This window comes from Ceratotherium simum, chromosome 10 (assembly GCF_057802395.1).
Source record: "Ceratotherium simum simum isolate JZ-2026a chromosome 10, ASM5780239v1, whole genome shotgun sequence".
NCBI classification, from domain to species: Eukaryota; Metazoa; Chordata; class Mammalia; order Perissodactyla; family Rhinocerotidae; genus Ceratotherium; species Ceratotherium simum.
This window is the reverse complement of record NC_141909.1, coordinates 78,269,078-78,287,301: the sequence shown is the minus strand read 5'-3', so window position 1 is coordinate 78,287,301 and position 18,224 is coordinate 78,269,078. Positions and strand designations below refer to the sequence as shown.

The following is an 18,224-nucleotide window of genomic DNA, read 5'->3' as shown; positions in this document are numbered from 1 at the left end:
GTTCCTACATTATAATGAAAGCATCTGTCCATGTGCCCCCCATCTCTCCCACTAAGACTATAACATATTCCAGACCAAGGACTGTCTCTTATTTATGTCTGAACACCTAGTAATGAGCATAGCATCTGACACAATAAACGTTTGTTGAACTAGGGTGAACTGCCACAGAGAAATTTCCCATTGGGAAAAAACAGAAGGTGCCCACAATTTAATAGCAGTCTCTTTTGCTGAAATCATCCAAGGGATTTATTAAACAGAATTCTTCTTTATAACGTTACCATCCCTCATTTGTCTCTGCCACCTATTCCCTACATAGGACGTGAACAGTAGATACTCATTCAGTAATTTATGAATGAACAAACTTAAAACAAATTACTAATAGAGTGTACACTCATAGTTCAGCTTTTTTTTTTTAAATACATGTGTGGACTCTCAGTCCCCTATATCCCCCCTTCACCCAATTAGGACTGTGTTATACCTACATAGTTCTTTCTAGCTGGGTGTCTATCAAGATTGGAAATTCACGTTGAAAATACTCTTCCCAACACTCTAAGCCTATTTCTTGATTCCTCCTAATTTCCACATTAAAATTACCTTAAATTCCCTTTGTTAGATCTTTAATTTTGGTTACCTACATACAAGTTTCAAAGCCTAGCTGTTCATCTGAATCACCTCTAAAACTCTGCAAAAGTACAAATCCCAAGGGGCCGACCCCGGCCCCGTGGCGTAGCGGTTAAGTGTGCGCGCTCCCCTGCTGGCGGCCCAGGTTCGGATCCCGGGCACGCACTGATGCACCGTTTGTTAAGCCGTGCTGTGGCAGCGTTCCACATAAAGTAGAGGAAGATGGGCACAGATGTTAGCTCAGGGCCAGTCTTCCTCATCAAGAAGAGGAGGATTGGCAGATGTTAGCTCAGGGCTGATCTTCCTCACAAAAAAAAAAAGGACAAATCCCAAGCCCCACCTCAACTTCACTCAATCATCTCAGGAGATGGAGACCAAGAATCTGTATTTTTTTTTCGGTTGAGGAAGACTTGCCCTAAGCTAACATCCATTGCCAATCTTCCTTTTTTTTTTTTGCTTGAGGAAGATTAGCCCTGAGCTAACATCTGTGCCAATCTTCCTCCACCTTGTATGCAGGATGCCACCACAGCATGGCTTGACTAGTGGTGCAGGTCCACGCCCAGGATCCGAACCCGCGAACCCAGGCCACCAAAGTGGAGCTCACGGAACTTGAACCACTCGATCCCGGGGCTGGCCCCAAGAATCTGTATTTTTAAGAAGCTCACCAAGTCACTCTTATGCAACTGATATTCCTTCTAACTTGAACTCCAAATTAATCCCTCTTAATTTTGAGTTAATTGCTCTTAACTCACATTAGGCTGGCTCCTTTTCTATCATTATGCTCTTTTTCCACACATTTAAGGCCCCAGCTTATCTAGTCCTCCCACTTTTTAAAAGAGCTTCTTACCAACTCCGGCCCTTTGAAATATACAACTGCATTACGTGTGCATCCCCATCCCCACACAAATGAAGAACATGGAAAGAACAGGTACATAAATATGCAGTATCAGGAAGAGAGTTTACTAATTCACTCAACAAAGATTTACTGGCTATCAACTAAAGGACAACCTGTCTGGGCCTCCGTTGCTTTTTTTTTTTTTTTTTTTTTGTGAGCAAGATCAGCCCTGAGCTAACATCCATGCCAATCCTCCTCTTTTTGCTGAGGAAGACCGGCCCTGAGCTAACATCTATTGCCAATCCTCCTCCTCTTTTTCCCTTTTTCTCCCCAAAGCACCAGTAGATAGTTGTATGTCACAGTTGCACATCCTTCTAGTTGCTCTATGTGGGACACTGCCTCAGCACGGCCGGACAAGTGGTGCGACGGTGCGCACCCGGGATCCGAACCCGGGCCGCCAGTAGCGGAGCACACACTTAACCGCTAAGCCATGGGGTTGGCCCCGAGGGTCTCCTTTTCTTTATCTGTAAAATAAAGACAATAATATCTCCCTCGAGTGCTGCAATAAGGTTGGATAATAAATGTCAGGTATTTTACCCCAAGTTTGTATGACAAATAGTAAGCAATAAAGTGCTCAAATAAAAATTTGCAAAAATTACTACTGTTAGTAAGCTGATAAGTTGAACCCTGACAGTCCTCCCTATTATCTACTGTCCAGTTAAGCTCAAATGGAGAAACGAAGGAGGAGGCACATGGCTTTAAAAGCAAATTCAATATTCTAATGCTCTATAGTTGGAAAAAACTGTTTTCTTAATATAAGTATTGAAAGCAAGGATCAACAAAATTTTCTTGACTGATGGGGAATATGGAGAAAATACAGAATTCTCAACAGAGGAGGCATAACATAAAAGAGGAGGGACATAACATTCTATCTGATGAAAAAGAAACACACGTTAAAGTAGAGAATCTGTGCTATAGATAAAAGGATACAAACAGAAGACTTTAAGCATAGTAGTCCATGATCAGGTGTGATTTTTAAGAAGATCATTCCAATGGCAATGTGGAGAAAATGCTGAGTTAGGAAGAGACTGATGGCGGGGTAACCAGGTAAGAAGCTAATGAAGTAATCCAGGGGTACCTGGGAGAGATATGATAAGGGCCTGGACTAAGCTGTAACAGCATACAGAGGAAGCCCATCTTGAGATAATGACAAAACTGATGTGAGTGGAAGGAAGGAGAAATAGAGACTTCTCAAAGATGTAAAGCTTGTCAGACTGACTGTCATTCACTAAGATAGGGTATAAAAAGGAACTGTAAGTCTGAGAGAAAAGAAAGTTCACTTTGACTATAATAAATTGAGGATTCTTCATTACCTTAGTAAATGCAAAATTACATTCAAATCAAGAAAATATAACAGAAAATCATTACATGTGACTGCTTCAATATAGCTATCTCTATATGGATGTAACAGATAATAAAATTAATCTGAAATTGTTCCAAAACATTTATTTAGTACTTAAAGTTTTGAAGAAAACGAGAGAATTTCTGAGAAAATATACTGATTATTCTGCTCTTTGCTGCAAATCCTAAAATGAATTTAAAAAATAAAAGAAATTGGATCTGTGGGAGATCAAAATTGGCCACCCCAAAATATATCTCTTTATCTTGATTATTTTCTCTGATGGACATTTGACCTCCCCCACTAACTGCCTAAAGGAATTTAACTCTGGGTATGGACAGACTGGCAGGGTCTTCGCTAAGCCCATTCTTACCAAAGTACTGTTTACCAAATATTTACACTTGTAAAGGTATCTCCCTCTGTGTACTGGGAAGAGCGAGGGATGACCTTATCTGTGGAAACTCTTATCAGCACAGAAGGAGAGGATTTAAATCTACATACTCTTGATTACTATAATTTCTGTCTCTCGGGCCACATTCTCTATAGGTGGCCCTGCAAAGAACTGTCTGACAAACATTTACATTTCCCTCTTTATGTGAACTGTCTTCTTCCCCTCTGAAATCCCAAACGACTCCCCGCAACATCCTCCTTTGTCTTTAGCTGAAGATAGTATTTAGGATGAAAATTTCCACCATTTGTTGAGAAACTCAGTTTCCCTGGTTTCTCCCATGTACACGTTATTAAACTTGGTATTATTTTCTCCTGCTAACTTGTCTTTTATTTGGCCAGCCATAAGAACCTTAAGAGAAAGGGCAGAGGGGGATTCTCTTCCCCAACAGATCTTTTTGCTTTGCTAAAATCACCAGCATACAAATTTCAAACCACAGACTTAGCCAATTTCCAAACGTCAACTATTGCTTCATATTTCCCCTTTTCACCAAGGAACTGAAAGTATTTACAGATGTTGCTACAGATTTTTCGAAGTGTTTTCTTGGAAACGTTTTAAGCCAAATATTAGGAAGCAACTACAACTCTTTCAGGTCACTAGCACTGAGGCACTACAGAAATAGTGTTAGGATCCTTTAGTTATAGGCATCACTACAGGCAAAAAGGAAATGGGGAAGGAGGGAAAGGTTATGAGAAAAGAAGAATAAACCAAGAAGAAGAAAATGGAGCACAGGGAAAAGAAGTGAAGTGTGTGGTCATTATGGTAAGAATGGGAAATGCCAACACATTACTTGAAAGGCCATTTAGTTGAATTGCTGCTAACTATAGGTCCGCACTAAAAGAGACCCTAATGGTCTATACAGGAAGTTCAAATTTCAGCTGATTACAAAGCTGGAAATGAAAAACACAGGGAATCACACATATACAGAATCACACTCAGAAAATTCAGACACTGATCTACCCCCAAGAGGGAAAAGTGGCGACTGGGACAGGGAGGGACCAATGGCCTCCCTCAATCAAAGGTCTGTGACCAACAGTTGTACTTACTCTACAACTACATAACAATGGCCACTGCAGCAGAAAATGCACTGTCACGGCTTCTCTGGCATGCTGTACATCCCTCCCTATAGCCAGGCACCCATTTTGGACTCTCAGAATCATTATCCCATACTCCATAGCACTGACATCTTGCCAAGAATTAGCTATCGAAAAGAAAGAGCATCAAGCTGCCTTCGTAAAGTTGGAAGGTAAAGTATCAAAAGAGCTTTTTTATCTCTTTTTGTTCCCATGTCCCCAGTTCTTAAAAGAGTGCCTGGCTCCATAAATCACCAAATGAAACAGATCAAAAATCCAGTGGGCACTTTTCAGTCCTATCTTACTTTGCTTTTCTGCAGGTTAGACACACCTGACATTCCATCAACAGCTTCCTATCTCATTCAGTAAAAGCAAAGATGTCATATTAGTTTTCAAAGCTCTACAGTAATCTGTCCCTGTCCCAGATTTAATCTTCTACTATGCTCTCTCCTTCACTCACTCTGCTCTAGCCCCACTGGTCTTCTTGCTAGTTCTTACCAACCAGGCAGGCCCAACATAGGGTTTTTGCTCTTCCTGTTCCCACTGTTGGGACTGTCCCTATTCCCCAGCCACGCTGAAATGGCTACTCCCTCTCCTCTTTCAGGTCTGTACTCAAGTGTCACTTTCTCTGTAAGGGCTTCCCCAACTACCCTATTTACAACTGTCCTCCCCCAACCCCACCCTGGCACTCTCCACAGCACTTACCACCATCTATCATATTATATACTTGACATTAATTTTGTTTATTGTTATGTCTTTCTACCTAAACTAGAAAATTAGTTTTACAAGGTCAGGGATTTTTGTCTGATTTATTCATCGCCATTTTCCCAGTACCTATAATAGGGTCTGGCCCATGGAAAAGGAAGGAGCAGAGGAGGGAGCAGAAGAGCAGGACGCAGAGGAGGAGGAAGCAGAGGAGGAAATCAGAATATGGAAGACTGTTCTCTTCCTATCTGAATCACATTATGATTATGTGATTCACCTCTTCCCATTTTATCCTTGATACTCTTTCTCTGGCTCCTCTTCCTCTGCTTGCCCCTTTTTAAGGATTCCTAGGGCTCCCACCTTCACACTCTACTCTACAGAGCGTCTACGTAGTCTCCTTACGTAAACTCATCCATGACAGAAAATTTCAATGATTACCTAAACATTGACAACAAAGCTATTTCTCTGGGCCAGACCCTTTCCTTAGCTCTAGACCCTCATAATCAGCTACCGACTAGACAAAATCCTACCACCTAATTCCTCTCATCCATCCCCTCCTCTCCGTTCCCACTCACACTGTCCTACCTCACTACTCAAATCTCTGGATTAGATAATTACTCTGTGAGGTAGGAGAGTGTAATGGTTAAGAGAACAGGACTCGTATCACGAAGACCTGGATTCAAGTTCCCAGCACCACCTCTTCTTTAGTAGAGCTAGCTGTTTGAATCAGGACAAGTTATTTTATTGATCTCTGCAAGCTTCAGTTTTCTCACCTGTATAATGGGATAATGTCAGTGACAGTCAAAACAGCACTTTACACGGGGAAAAGCATTCAGGTGCTCCTCAAAATCTACTGGCTCTTATTTCAAAGACAATTAAAATAATATCAGTTTCTCCTTATTCTTGATCCATTCTTAGTTTTGCATCTCCTTCCCTCTTTCTAACAGATAACATATATTTGTATACACACATGTATGATCTCACATTCTAATAACAGAAGGGGGTAACAAGCTAAGAACAAACTGGGCATTACTTTTGGAATAACTCAATTTGAGCCCTAGTGGGGTCAGATTTTCATGGGGCATTCCATTCTATAACAAACTCTAGGAAGCAGTCTTTCATATATAATTAGGAAAACATTCTTCCATTTCATTCTGTAAAATTCCATTCACAAACAGCACAATATCATTCGATATCAATATATGATGTCAGCCAAAGCACTGGAGCCTGGCAGGGAAAGGAGAAACACAGCATAAAGAACTGTCCCTGCTAATTTCCCATTGTTTCTTGGCAAGACTATCTCATTAGGGCAAAATTAGAGCTCAAAGTGACAGGCAGTAGCTACACTCATCAAATGTTGGAAATGCTATTTCAGAAATTCAAAATCAGACTTGACATCTTTATTGATGCTATACAGTTAGTAAACCAAATGTGACCAAAATAGGATGATATATCTGTTCCTAAATTTTAGAAGTATAAAGCTATTTAATTAGTACTCAGCTAAAATACTTTACCTGATAAACTACTGTACATAGTGAGCAATAAAAATAAAAAATGACCAGGGGCCGGCCCAGTGGCGTAGCGCTTGGGTTCGCACACTCAGTTTTGGCGGCCCAGGGTTTGCCGGTTCGGATCCTGGGTGCAGACCTACTCACCGCTCATCAAGCCATGCTGAGGGGGCATCCCACATAGAACAACTAGAAAGAGGTACAATTATGACATACGAATATCTACCGGGTCTTTGGGGAGAAAAAAGGAGGAAGATGGGCAACAGATGTTAGCTCAGAGCCAATCATCTTCTTCAAAAAAAAAAAAAAAAAAGGAACTTGAAAAAAAATGACCATAAACATAAAAAATAATAATACTATGTAAATACTATTTACTTATGTTAAGAAGAGGTTTGGAGAAGAGAAAGCTCTTAAAGGAACTACTATTAGAATTTATTTCTAAATTAACACTAATAAATTTAAACAATTAGATTAAAACTAGAGAGGCAATGAAAAAACATTACATAGTCTTTGGAGTTAGACAAACTTTGGTTTAAATCTTGACTTTACCCCTCATGAGCTAATTGGGCAGGTTATTTAAACTCTCTAAGCCTATTTCTTCCTCATCTATAAATGGAGATAATGACCCAATCGGCAGGGTTATTTAAGAGATCAGTGATAATTTTGCATAAGATAACATATTTGTGAAATTGTAAATATTGTGAAATAATATGTGTATAGTTGGCTATATTGACATACAGTTGCTTAGTAAGTGGTAATTATTACTTTTCAAATACAGCTGTCTGAACAACATAGAACAAATCAAAATAGTTACAAAGTACTACTCTATAGTCAATTCTTGATCATAATGACTAAACTACAGAGTTCAAAACAGCTAAATAAACTTAAAGCATTCATTTTTAGTTTTGAAATACTTACAATTATTTTTGCAGCAAATTAACTATGTCCAGGTGAAGGCTATGCATAATAGAAACAAAAAGTTGGCTATGTTCAAATCAATCTTTTAAGAATAAATTATAATTTAAGAAAACATTATAGTCCACACAACAATTATCAGAACGCATCATGAGTTCCGTGTCTATCGTGCTGACTGTGGTATACCCAGTGTCTGTACAGTGCCTGGCACGTAACAGGTACCTAGTAACTATCTGTTTAATTGCAGTCTACACATATCCATTTAAGATTATTCCAGAGGCGTAACGGTCCAACGGTAGAAAAATAATCCAAAGTGATAAAGAAGCACACTTGAGAAGTAATTTTAATAGTAATTTTAATAGAAAATTAGTCAGAAATCTCTTAGTCTTTAAAAAGGCATAAAAGGACCTTACTAAACCACCAGCACAGGCTCAGTGTGAAAAGATAAGACTAAATCAGAAAATTAACTGAAGAAAAGTCCATCAACTGGTAAAGAGGAACATCAGACCAAATTAGTCACCAGCAATAATCTTCCAGAAAATAAGAGAAGCTACAACTATACAAATAAAAACAAAGATATATATTCATCATAAATTTAAGGAGGAAAGGTTTAAAATAAGCCAAGGGATCCTAAGGATTTTGTAAAATTCTGTTCACTCTTACCAATCACCTAGTAATAGGGTTTGTTCTAATTTATTAAATTCAGTTCATTTTCACTGCTTCTCTATTGCATGCTAAGCAGTGTAGCAAGCATTATGAAAAATGCAAAGATGAGGTTCAATCTTGCACAAAAGGAAGTCATGTGCACATGGCTAATATATAATAAACATCTGGAACCTTGGAAACAGGGCAAGATCCTGATCTGACGCCTACTCGAGTCCTCTTTTCCACCTCTGCATCTTCTACTAGTTCGGTTATTTAATCACCCTTCTAATTTCAAACTTTAAGTGCCAGCAACTTGAATTCTAGAGTTATTTTACCTTTTTTTCTTAAGAAAAAAAAAAAGATTTTTAAAAAGGGGTTAGTTTTTAGCATCTTCAATTTTATTAGATACAATATATGCAATGTTAAAAAAGCTCTAAAAAATCCATGTTCACCTTAAAAAGGTTTGTGAAACACTTTAAAGACAAAAATCTCAAATTCTCCATGAAACAAATGAAGATGAGGTATGTCTGCTATTTTCCTACATGAAAGGTAACTAGGATGAGCAGCAATAGGAGGATGGTTTCAGCAAAACAGGAGGAGTCAGGATTCACGGTGGGTCCTCTTCCTGATTTTGTTAGGCTCCGAGCAATCTTAAAATTATGTTATTCAATTCTTATGGTATTGATTTATGTTTCCTCCCTCCCAAAGTTGAAGTTGAACTTGAATATTGTTGGTAAAGTAATTTGGCAAGATTCTGATGTCACTTCCTTCAGTTTTAAAATTTGTAACAGAATCATAAAAATACTTGTTCTCAAAATAAATACCGTTCACACACAAAAATTAAGCATGGGATTTAATAAGCTCAACTGAAGAACAGTTCCATCAGACACTTTAAAACACAGGATAACATTTTTCCCTTCTCCATAATTCCTCTGTTAAGCTGACTCTTGACAGTACAGACAATCAAGTTTGAGGCAAAGAAATGGAAATAACAAATGTAGATGACTGGAGCCCGAGACAAGAAGGTGGGGTGCAGCCCGGGGCTGATCGCAGCTCCTCCAAAACTTGCACCCAGAATCTGTGGCACCGGACAATTAAATGTGAACAAGGAAAAGCTTACACAGCATCGCAATGTTAACCTGACGACCCAGCGCTTTTCCGTTGCAGGAGGCCGCGAACGGCTGAAAGCCTCTGAAGCTAAAGCACTTCCAATTTTGCCCAAAAAAGTGTAGCGCTGAGAGGAGGGCGACCAATTTCACCAGACTTAACCCCAAGCAACCCAAATCACCCAAATCCAACGCCAAGAACTAAACCGAGACTCGCACTCCCGTGGGTACAGGAGGCCTCCTCACCTCCTTGGCCCAAACCGCCCTCGCCCTCCCGGATTAAGCCCGGCCAGGCCACTCCGGTCCGGGCCCAGGCCCCCGCCCGAGCGGCCGGCCCTCAGACCCCGTCGGGCCAGCTGAACTCTCGCCACCACCCGCCGCCTCCCGCTCTGCCCGGTTGGACCCGGGCCGGCCGCGAACGGCTCTCCCGCGCCCGACTACCTTGGTTGTACGGATGTGCTCCATCCCGAAGCTTCGTCTGCCGGAAGCTCGCCTCACAGGCGTACCACGGAGCCAAGGAACTTGGCGGACGACAGCTACCCGACGCACCGGGAACTACCTCAGCCAGCCCCGCCGCGGCCCCTCAGTCGGCCCCCGGCGGCGTCAACTGCGCAGGCGCAGCGGACCAGCGCCGTCTCCTAGAAACACTTCCCCAAACCTGGCGTCGCCGAGGGGGCGGACGGGCGGGACAGAGCGTCGGCCGAAGGAGAGCGGCGTCTGGTTCCTTCGGAGCCGCCGCGTATCCTAGAGCGCCCCCTGCATGTGGAGGCTCACCAACCCCTGACAGAAGGCGGTCCTCTCTTGGGCAGCTGACCTAGGACTAGAAAAGCAAGAGTGCCGAAGGGGTCCGGAGAAGACTTGTCTCCGCTCGAGAGTGGATCCTTGGACATGCTTGTGTAAAGAGAATTTAGTTAGTGAGGGTGACACAGGATGTCACTGAAGTCCATTACCCTACCAATGGACAGCACCAAATTTTAATACTTCGTCTTTAGTTGGAGCTGCAATTCTACTCACAAGAATCTATTGTAAGTAAATAATCAAGTATGTTTATGCAGCCTTATTTGAAACAAAGTCTCCAAGGATTAGTTATGTAAAGTGTGGTATGTCCATACACTGTTAATACCAGCATCCATTAAAAATTATGCAGTAGGTCCAAATAACAAGTAAAAGCCGAACAATCTGAAAAATCAACAACTTTTCTTAGATCTATAAGAGAACTGAGGTCACAGGGCAAACCACTGCCCCCAAAATTAGAGAGAGGGTCAGGTGAATACCGAGAATCACAACTTACCGGAGCAGAAACCCACAAGCAGCAACCTCCCTGGGAACCAGGGCTAGGCAGTTCCTTTTACCCAGTACATCACATCTGACTATTCAGAAAAAACTACAGGACATACTAAAAGGCAAAAAACACAGTTTGAAGAGACAGAGAAAGCATCAAAACCAGACTCAGATACGGCAGGGATGTTGGAATTGTCAGACTGGGAATTTAAAAAATTATGATTAATATGCTAAGGGCTCTATTAGGTAAAGTAGATAGTATGCAAGAACAGATGAGTAATGTAAGCAGAGAGATGGAAATCATGAGAAATAACCAAAAAGAAATGCTAGAGATAAAAAAAACACTGCAACAGAAATGAAGAATGCCTTTGATGGGCTTATTAGTACACTGGACATGGCTGAGGAAAGAATCTTCAAGCTCAGGGATATCTCAATAGAAACCTCCAAAACTGAAAAGCAAAGAGAAAAAAAACTGAAAAAAAAAAGAAAACAAAACAGAATACCCAAGAATTGTCAGACAACTACAAAAGGTATAACATACACATAATGGGAATATCTGAAGGAGAAGAAAGAAAGAAAGGAACAGAAACAAATATTTGGAAAAATAATGAAAGAGAATTTCCCCCAAATTAATGTCATATACCAAACCACAGATCCAGGAAGCTCAGAGAACACCAACCAGGATAAATGCCAGAAAAACTACATATCGTTCTCAAGCTATGGAAAATCAAAGATAAAGAAAAAATCCTGGAGAAGCCAGAGGAAAAAAGCACCTTACCTATAGAGAAGCAAGGATAAGAATTACCTCTGACTTCTCTTCAGAAACTGTGCAAGCAAGAAGAGAGTGGAGTAAAATATTTAAAGTCTTGACAGAAAAAAACCCCACCACCCTCGAATTCTGTGTCCTGTGAAATTATCCTTCAAAAGTAAAGAGGAAATACTTTCTCAGACAAACAAAAATTGAGAGAATTTGTTGCCAATAGACTTGCCTCGCAAAAAAATGTTAAAAGAAGTTCCTTAGAGAAAAGGAAAATGATATAGGTCAGAAACTTGGACCTACATAAAGAAAGGAAGAGCATCAGAGAAGGAATAAGTGAAAGTAAAATAAGAACTTTTATTTGCAACACTGTGATTTGATTGTGTGTGTGTGTGTGTATGCTTATGTATAAGTGAAATGAAATGAATGACAGCAATGATAGAAGGGACTAGAAGGAGAAAGGAGGAATTAGGATTATTTTGTTATACAGTACTTGCGCTATCAAAAAAAATCACACTGTAGAGGAATATTACGTAACAAAAACACAGTGATTACTGAGTGAAAAATAAATGGCTATAGAGCCGTAAGTTCAATGTGACTGTGTTGGTAATTTTTATTTATGTAAACCAAAAGCTTACATCTCTACTTAGATAGGTGACTTTTGTAATTCCTCTATTTCAGTGGTTCTCAGTCTGGTGGTATTTTGCCCCCCAGGGACATTTGGCAATATCTGGAGACATTTTTGATTGTCACAACTAGGTGTGGGGAGTGCTACTGGCATCCAGAGGGTGGAGATGAGGTCTGCTGCTGCTGAACATCCTACAATGCACCCAGACACCACCCCCTAGCAAAGAATCATCTGGCCCAAGATGTCAGTAGTGCAGAGGTGGAGAAACCCTACTCTATGTTTTCCAAGCGTTCTGTACTAAGCAGTTTTCACTTTTTGTAACTACAAAATGTTAGAGAAAGAGTCAGGCGAATACTGAAAATCACAACTTACAGGAGCTATTTTTAAAATGTCATCATCGTTTTTATATCATATTTACCTTTGATACACGTTTCCTTTGATACCTTTGGTGTTACAAAGACATCTCTAACATCTAAGTTTTCTTTTCGAATTAAAAATTTTGTTTCATTTTGCCAGCATTTCATCCATTTATTTTATTCAAGTTGTCTTGGTGTAGCTTTGTTTTGTTTGGAGTGCCTGCTATGTTTCAGACGGATTGCCAAAGCAATGTAGATGCTTATTAAACACAATAGTCTGGGACCAGCCCCATGGCATAGCAGTTAAGTGCGCGCTCCACTGCTGGCAGCCTGGGGTTCAAATCCTGGGCGCGCACCGAAGCACCACTTGTCAGGCCATGCTGTGGCTGCGTCCCATATCAAGTGGAGGAAGATGGGCACAGATGTTAGCCCAGGGCCAGTCTTCCTTAGCAAAAAGGAGGATTGGCATGGATGCTAGCTCAGGGCTGATCTTCCTCACAAAAATAAAAAAATATATAAATAAATAAATAAACACAACAGTCACAACAGTCTTTGTGGTGGACTGACTTACTCCTGTAAGGTAAATATGGAATAAGAATAAGATGGAGCCACCCAGAAACCAATCTTGGTACAGTATTACATCCAAAGGAAACACAAATCCTATTCAAAAAAAGCCATTGAAAACTAACGTAGGGGCCGGCCCAGCAGCGCAAGCGGTTAAGTGCGCGCGCTCTGCTGCGGTGGCCCGGGGGTCACCAGTCTGGATCCCAGGCATGCACCTACGCACCGGTTGGCAAGCCCCGCTGTGGGAGCGTCCCATATAAAGTGGAGGAAGATGGGCACGGATGTCAGCCCAGGGCCAGTCTTCCTCAGCAAAAAAAGAGGAGGATTGGCAGATGTTAGCACAGGGCTCATCTTCCTCACACACACAAAAAAAAGAAAACTAATGCAGGTCTTTACTGAAGATCTTTTGAGAGAGAAAAGGATGAATTATATTGCATAACATACATCAAGACTTCCTTAATAAAATCTATTTTTATATTATTTTCCCCCAGATTTTTGTCATTTTCCCTATTCCCATACAGGTTATTCTCACATCCCAGGCTATCCTTCCCCATCTCTTCTCTTGTCATTTCTCAGTTTTTCTCTCTTATCAATTCTCATTTGTTGTTAGTACCATGGAGTTGATTCCATTTCCTAGTGACCCTGTGTACTGCGGAGCGGAACCCTGCCTGGTCTTTTTTGCGCCATCCTCTCACCTTCCAGTGCTATATTAGACAATGCTCCACTGCTATTCACCAGGTTTTCATGGCCATGGTTTTTTTAAAAGCAGAGTTACTTCCTAGTGTATCATATTACCATAAATGGAACTTTTATATGGATTTTCAAAACCAAATCAATATAGAACAGTTAAGAATACAGACCCTTGAGTCAGACTGTCTGGTTTATATCATGGATCTAAGCTGTATCTGCTGTGTGATATTGGGCAAGTTACTTAACTTCATTGTGTTTCACTTTCTTCATCTTTAAAATGAGGAAAGTCATAGTATTTTCCTCATAATACAGGTAAAGGACTTAGTACACTTTCTGCCACCTGATGATCACATATAAGTGTTAGTTAACATCATTATTATTATCTGTCTATGAGAATTCGTAAGCCAGCCCTGGTGGTTTAGTGGTTAAGATTCCACACTTTGTTTCCCAGTCAAGGAACCACACCACCCATCTGTCAGTTGTCATACTGTGGCAGCTGCATGTTGCTGTGATGCTGAAAGCTATGCCCCTGGTATTTCAAATACCAGCAGGGTCACCCATGGTGGACAGGTTTCAGCAGAGTTTCCAGACTAGGACAGGATAGGAAGAAGGACCTGGCGACCCACTTCCGAAAAAAAAATTGGCCATGAAAACTCTATGAATAGCAAAGAGCATTGTCTGACATAGCATAGGAAGGTGAGAGGATGGCACAAAAAGACCAGGCAGGGTTCTGCTGTCCTGTACACAAGGTCGCTAGGAGTCAGAATCAACTCAACAGCACTAACAATAACAACAATACCCAGAGAGGTAAGCAGGGCATTGTTGCAAAAGGGCATTTCCAAACCAGGTGAATTCAGTATCTGTCTTGATGCCCTCACAGGACACAAAGTTCAGAAATCAAAGTCTAGGGCTCACCTCAGGTAGAGAGTATAATGCTCTCCCGACATAAAGCCAAGGTCGGAAGGAAACTCAATCAATCCAATCCCCAGAATGCTGCAGGAAATTTGCCTTGACATTGAAAAAAGAAAGAGGGTGGCAATAATTGCCTGTCTTGGAAATATCATAACCACAAAAATGTTATTAGATGAATTTACAGCCTAGATTCATACCACTTAAAAAACTTCAAAAAAACTTCAAGCTGTGAATTTAGTTTAAAATGTTTGGGATTAGTAGTGCCTAGGAACTTTACTGTAGCAAACTACAGCAAATCCGTTTTGGTGGAAGGTACCTCTATAATGGGTTTCAAATAATTATCACAATTAATTTTCAAAAGAAAATGATTAGTCACAATAAAAAATAACTGGCACACAAGGAAACAATTCTCAAGAGATAATTGGAAGTAACAACATGATGGCAGTGAGAGATTTTATAATTATCAGGCTTAGTTTATAAAACAACTATGCTCATTATGTTTAAAGAAAAGAAAGACAATGAAAATATCTGCAGTGTATGGGAAAATAACTTTTAAATGATCTAGCAGATATGAAGAAGAACCAAATAGAACTTCTATAATGAAATACAAAAATTGAAATGGAAAACTCATTGGATGGGTTTAACAGATTAGACACACTAGAAGAAAGAGTTAGAAAACTGAAAGTTACTAAAAAAATTATCCAGAAAGGAATACAGAGAGACAAAAAGATTATAAATATGAAAAGAAGTTAAGAGAAATGCAGGATAGAGTGAAATGGTGTAACATAAATCTAAGCAGTTTCACAAGAATAGAAGAGACACTGGGGCAAAGATAATATTTGAAGAGATGATGCCTGAGATCTTTTTCAGAATGCATGGAAGACACCAATTCACAGAATAAAGAAGCCCAACAAATTCCAAATGAGATATATAAAAAGAATCCATACCTAGACACATCATAGTGAACTACAAATTCACTATGGCAACATCAAAGACAAAAATGGAGATCTTAAAAGCATCCAGAGTAGAAGAACAAATTACCTCCAGTACATCAACAATTAAACTGACAGCTGACTTCTTATCAGCAATAGCAGAAGCCATGTAACATTGGAAAGGTATCTTCAATATACTGAAAGAAAACAGCTGACAATCTAGAATTCTTTTCCCAGGGAAAAACATCTTTCAAGAAATGAGAGCAGGGGAAAAAATCAGATATTTTCAAACAAAAAACAAAGACTGAGTTTTCCATGACCCGCATTAAAACAAATTCAAAAGTATACTTCAGAATCAGGAAAATGATAATGGATAGAGGATCTAAGATACAAAAGAAATGAAGATTTTTTAAAATGTAAAGTAATGAGTAAATGTAGACAAACATTGACTGTATAAAACAATCATAATAAAATTTTGTGAAGTTGAAAAGGAAAAGAATTCAAATATGTGAGTTAGGAGTGAGACAAAGCATCCTAGGATTCTTGTATTATCTTAGAAGAGAATAGGAGTGCTGCTAATTTTAGCCTTAAAAAGTTATATTTATGTTTTAATTTCTAGGGTAACTGCTAAAATAATAGAAATAGCATATAAGTTCCAAGTTAGTATAATGGGAAAATGGAATTTTAAAAAGATGTATTGGCCACAGTAAAAAAAAAGAATATCACGTGTCAATGAATAAACTTAACAAAATATGTGTAAGATCTTTATAGAACACATTATAAAACTACGTAGATATATGGATGGATGGATACATAGATACATAGATAGATACAGATAGATCAATCACACACACACATGCTAAAGAAGACCTAAATAAATGGAGAAAAGCACTATGTTTATGGAATAGAAAATTCAATTTTAAAATATATCAAATTTCCCCAAACTAATCTATCTACAAGCCCAACATATTCTCAGTCAACATCCTAACAGGCTTGGTGTGTGTGTATACTGTGTGTGTGGGGGGGGGGAGGAGTTGTATGTATGTGTGATAAGCTGATTCTAAAATATATATGGAAATGTAAAAGGTCAGGAACAATTTTGAGAAGAACAAGAAGGCAAGATTTTCTTAAAAAATATCAAGACATTAAAATTTACAATAATTAAGGTAATGGGTTGCAATGATAGGCAAATAGGGTTGTGGAACAGAATTAAGTGTCCAGAAACATAACCACATACATAGAGACATTTGATTTACAAAAAATGTGGTACTACAGATCAGTGGGGGGCAATGCTCTTTCCAATAAACGGAGCTGAGACAATTTGATATCTATATGAGGAAAAAATCAAATTTGATTCTTAACCCACACTATGCATTTTGGTGTTCATTAAAGACCCAAACATGAAAAGCAGCATAATAAATTTTGGAAGATATGTGAAAATATCCTCATAACTTTATCACAGAGAAGAATATTTAAAACAGAGCATAAAAAACATTGAACTACGTTTAAATTGTAGATTTCTAGTCCTAAAAAAAAAAGACGACAACAGTAAGGCATTAAAAAGGGAAGCCACAGAGTTTAAGACATTGTTAACCTACATAATACACAAAGGATTTATATTCAGAAAATATAAAAGACTCCTACAAATAAATTAGAAAAAGACAGAGACTCCATAAAAACATAGTAAAACACTTGAACAGGGACTTCACAAAAGAGGATAGCCAAAAGTTCAATAAATATATTGAAAAGTATTTAACTTTATTATTAATCAGGAAAATAAAAAATTCTAACAGTAACAAGTTTTGGCAAGGATGTGTAACAACATGGACTCTCAGACCCTGGTTGCTGGTGGGAGTGTAATTTGTTACAAAGTCTTGGGAAAAGAGTTTATCATCATTAATAAAGTTGAACATGTGCATAGCCGGTGAACCATCAACTCACTAGTAAATGTGTGCTCTAGAGAATCTTAAGCATATGTGCAACAGGATACATGTGTAAGAATGTTTATAGTAGCCCTGTTTGTAATAGCCAAAAACTAGAAACAATACCAACAGTAGAATAGATAAATTGTGATATACTCATAAAATGGAATACTATGCAGCAATGAAAATGAACTATCTTCAGTTACATGTAACAATAGGGATAAACCTCATAAACATAACACTGAGCAAAAGATGCAAGATACAAAGCAATATATAAAGTATAATTCCATTTATATTATAGTTCAAGGCAAAACCAGGCAAAACTCAACTATAATGTTTAGGGATGAACATGTAGGTGCTAAAACTATACAGAAAAGTAAAGAATGTATCCTTACAATAGTCAGGATAGGGGCTGGCCCTGTGGCTTAGCAGTTAAGTGCATGCGTTCTGCTACTGGTGGCCTGGGTTTGGATCCCGGGCACGCACCGACGCACCGCTTGTCCGGCCACGCTGAGGTGGCGTCCCACATACAGCAACTAGAAGGATGTGCAACTATGACATACAACTATCTACTGGGGCTTTGGGGAGAAAAAGGGGGAAAAAAAAGGAGGAGGATTGGCAAGAGATGTTAGCTCAGGGCCGGTCTTCCTCAGCAAAAAGATTGGCATGGATGTTAGCTCAGGGCTGATCTTCCTCACACACACACACACACACAAAAACAATAGTCAGGATAATGGTTATATTTGAGTGGAAAGAGGAGTGTGTGATTAGGGAGGGGCAGAAAAGGAACTTCTAAGTTGCTTGCAGCATTCAGTTGCTTGACCTAGGCGGTATTTACAAATTTCTGTTTATAATTAGTTTATAAACAGTACTTATATACTTTTTGCATACTTTTACAGATATATTTTCACAATTGGGAAAAATCTA

At 39.3% G+C, this 18,224-nt stretch overlaps 1 protein-coding gene across 2 annotated transcripts in view; it reads right to left on the bottom strand.

Annotated features, from left to right (window-relative positions):
* Window positions 1-9,852, bottom strand: part of MTMR6 (myotubularin related protein 6) — a 44,813-nt gene extending 34,961 nt beyond the window's left edge. Inside the window, exon 1 of one of the 2 annotated variants that reach the window (XM_087436290.1) lies at window positions 9,697-9,852. In XM_087436290.1, coding sequence (XP_087292416.1) covers window positions 9,697-9,720 — 24 coding nt within the window. In that variant the 5' untranslated portion in view covers window positions 9,721-9,852. The remainder of the gene's footprint in view (window positions 1-9,696) is intronic. The other variant, XM_004435270.2, reaches the window with a different exon arrangement.
* Between the last annotated feature and the right edge of the window lie 8,372 nt (window positions 9,853-18,224).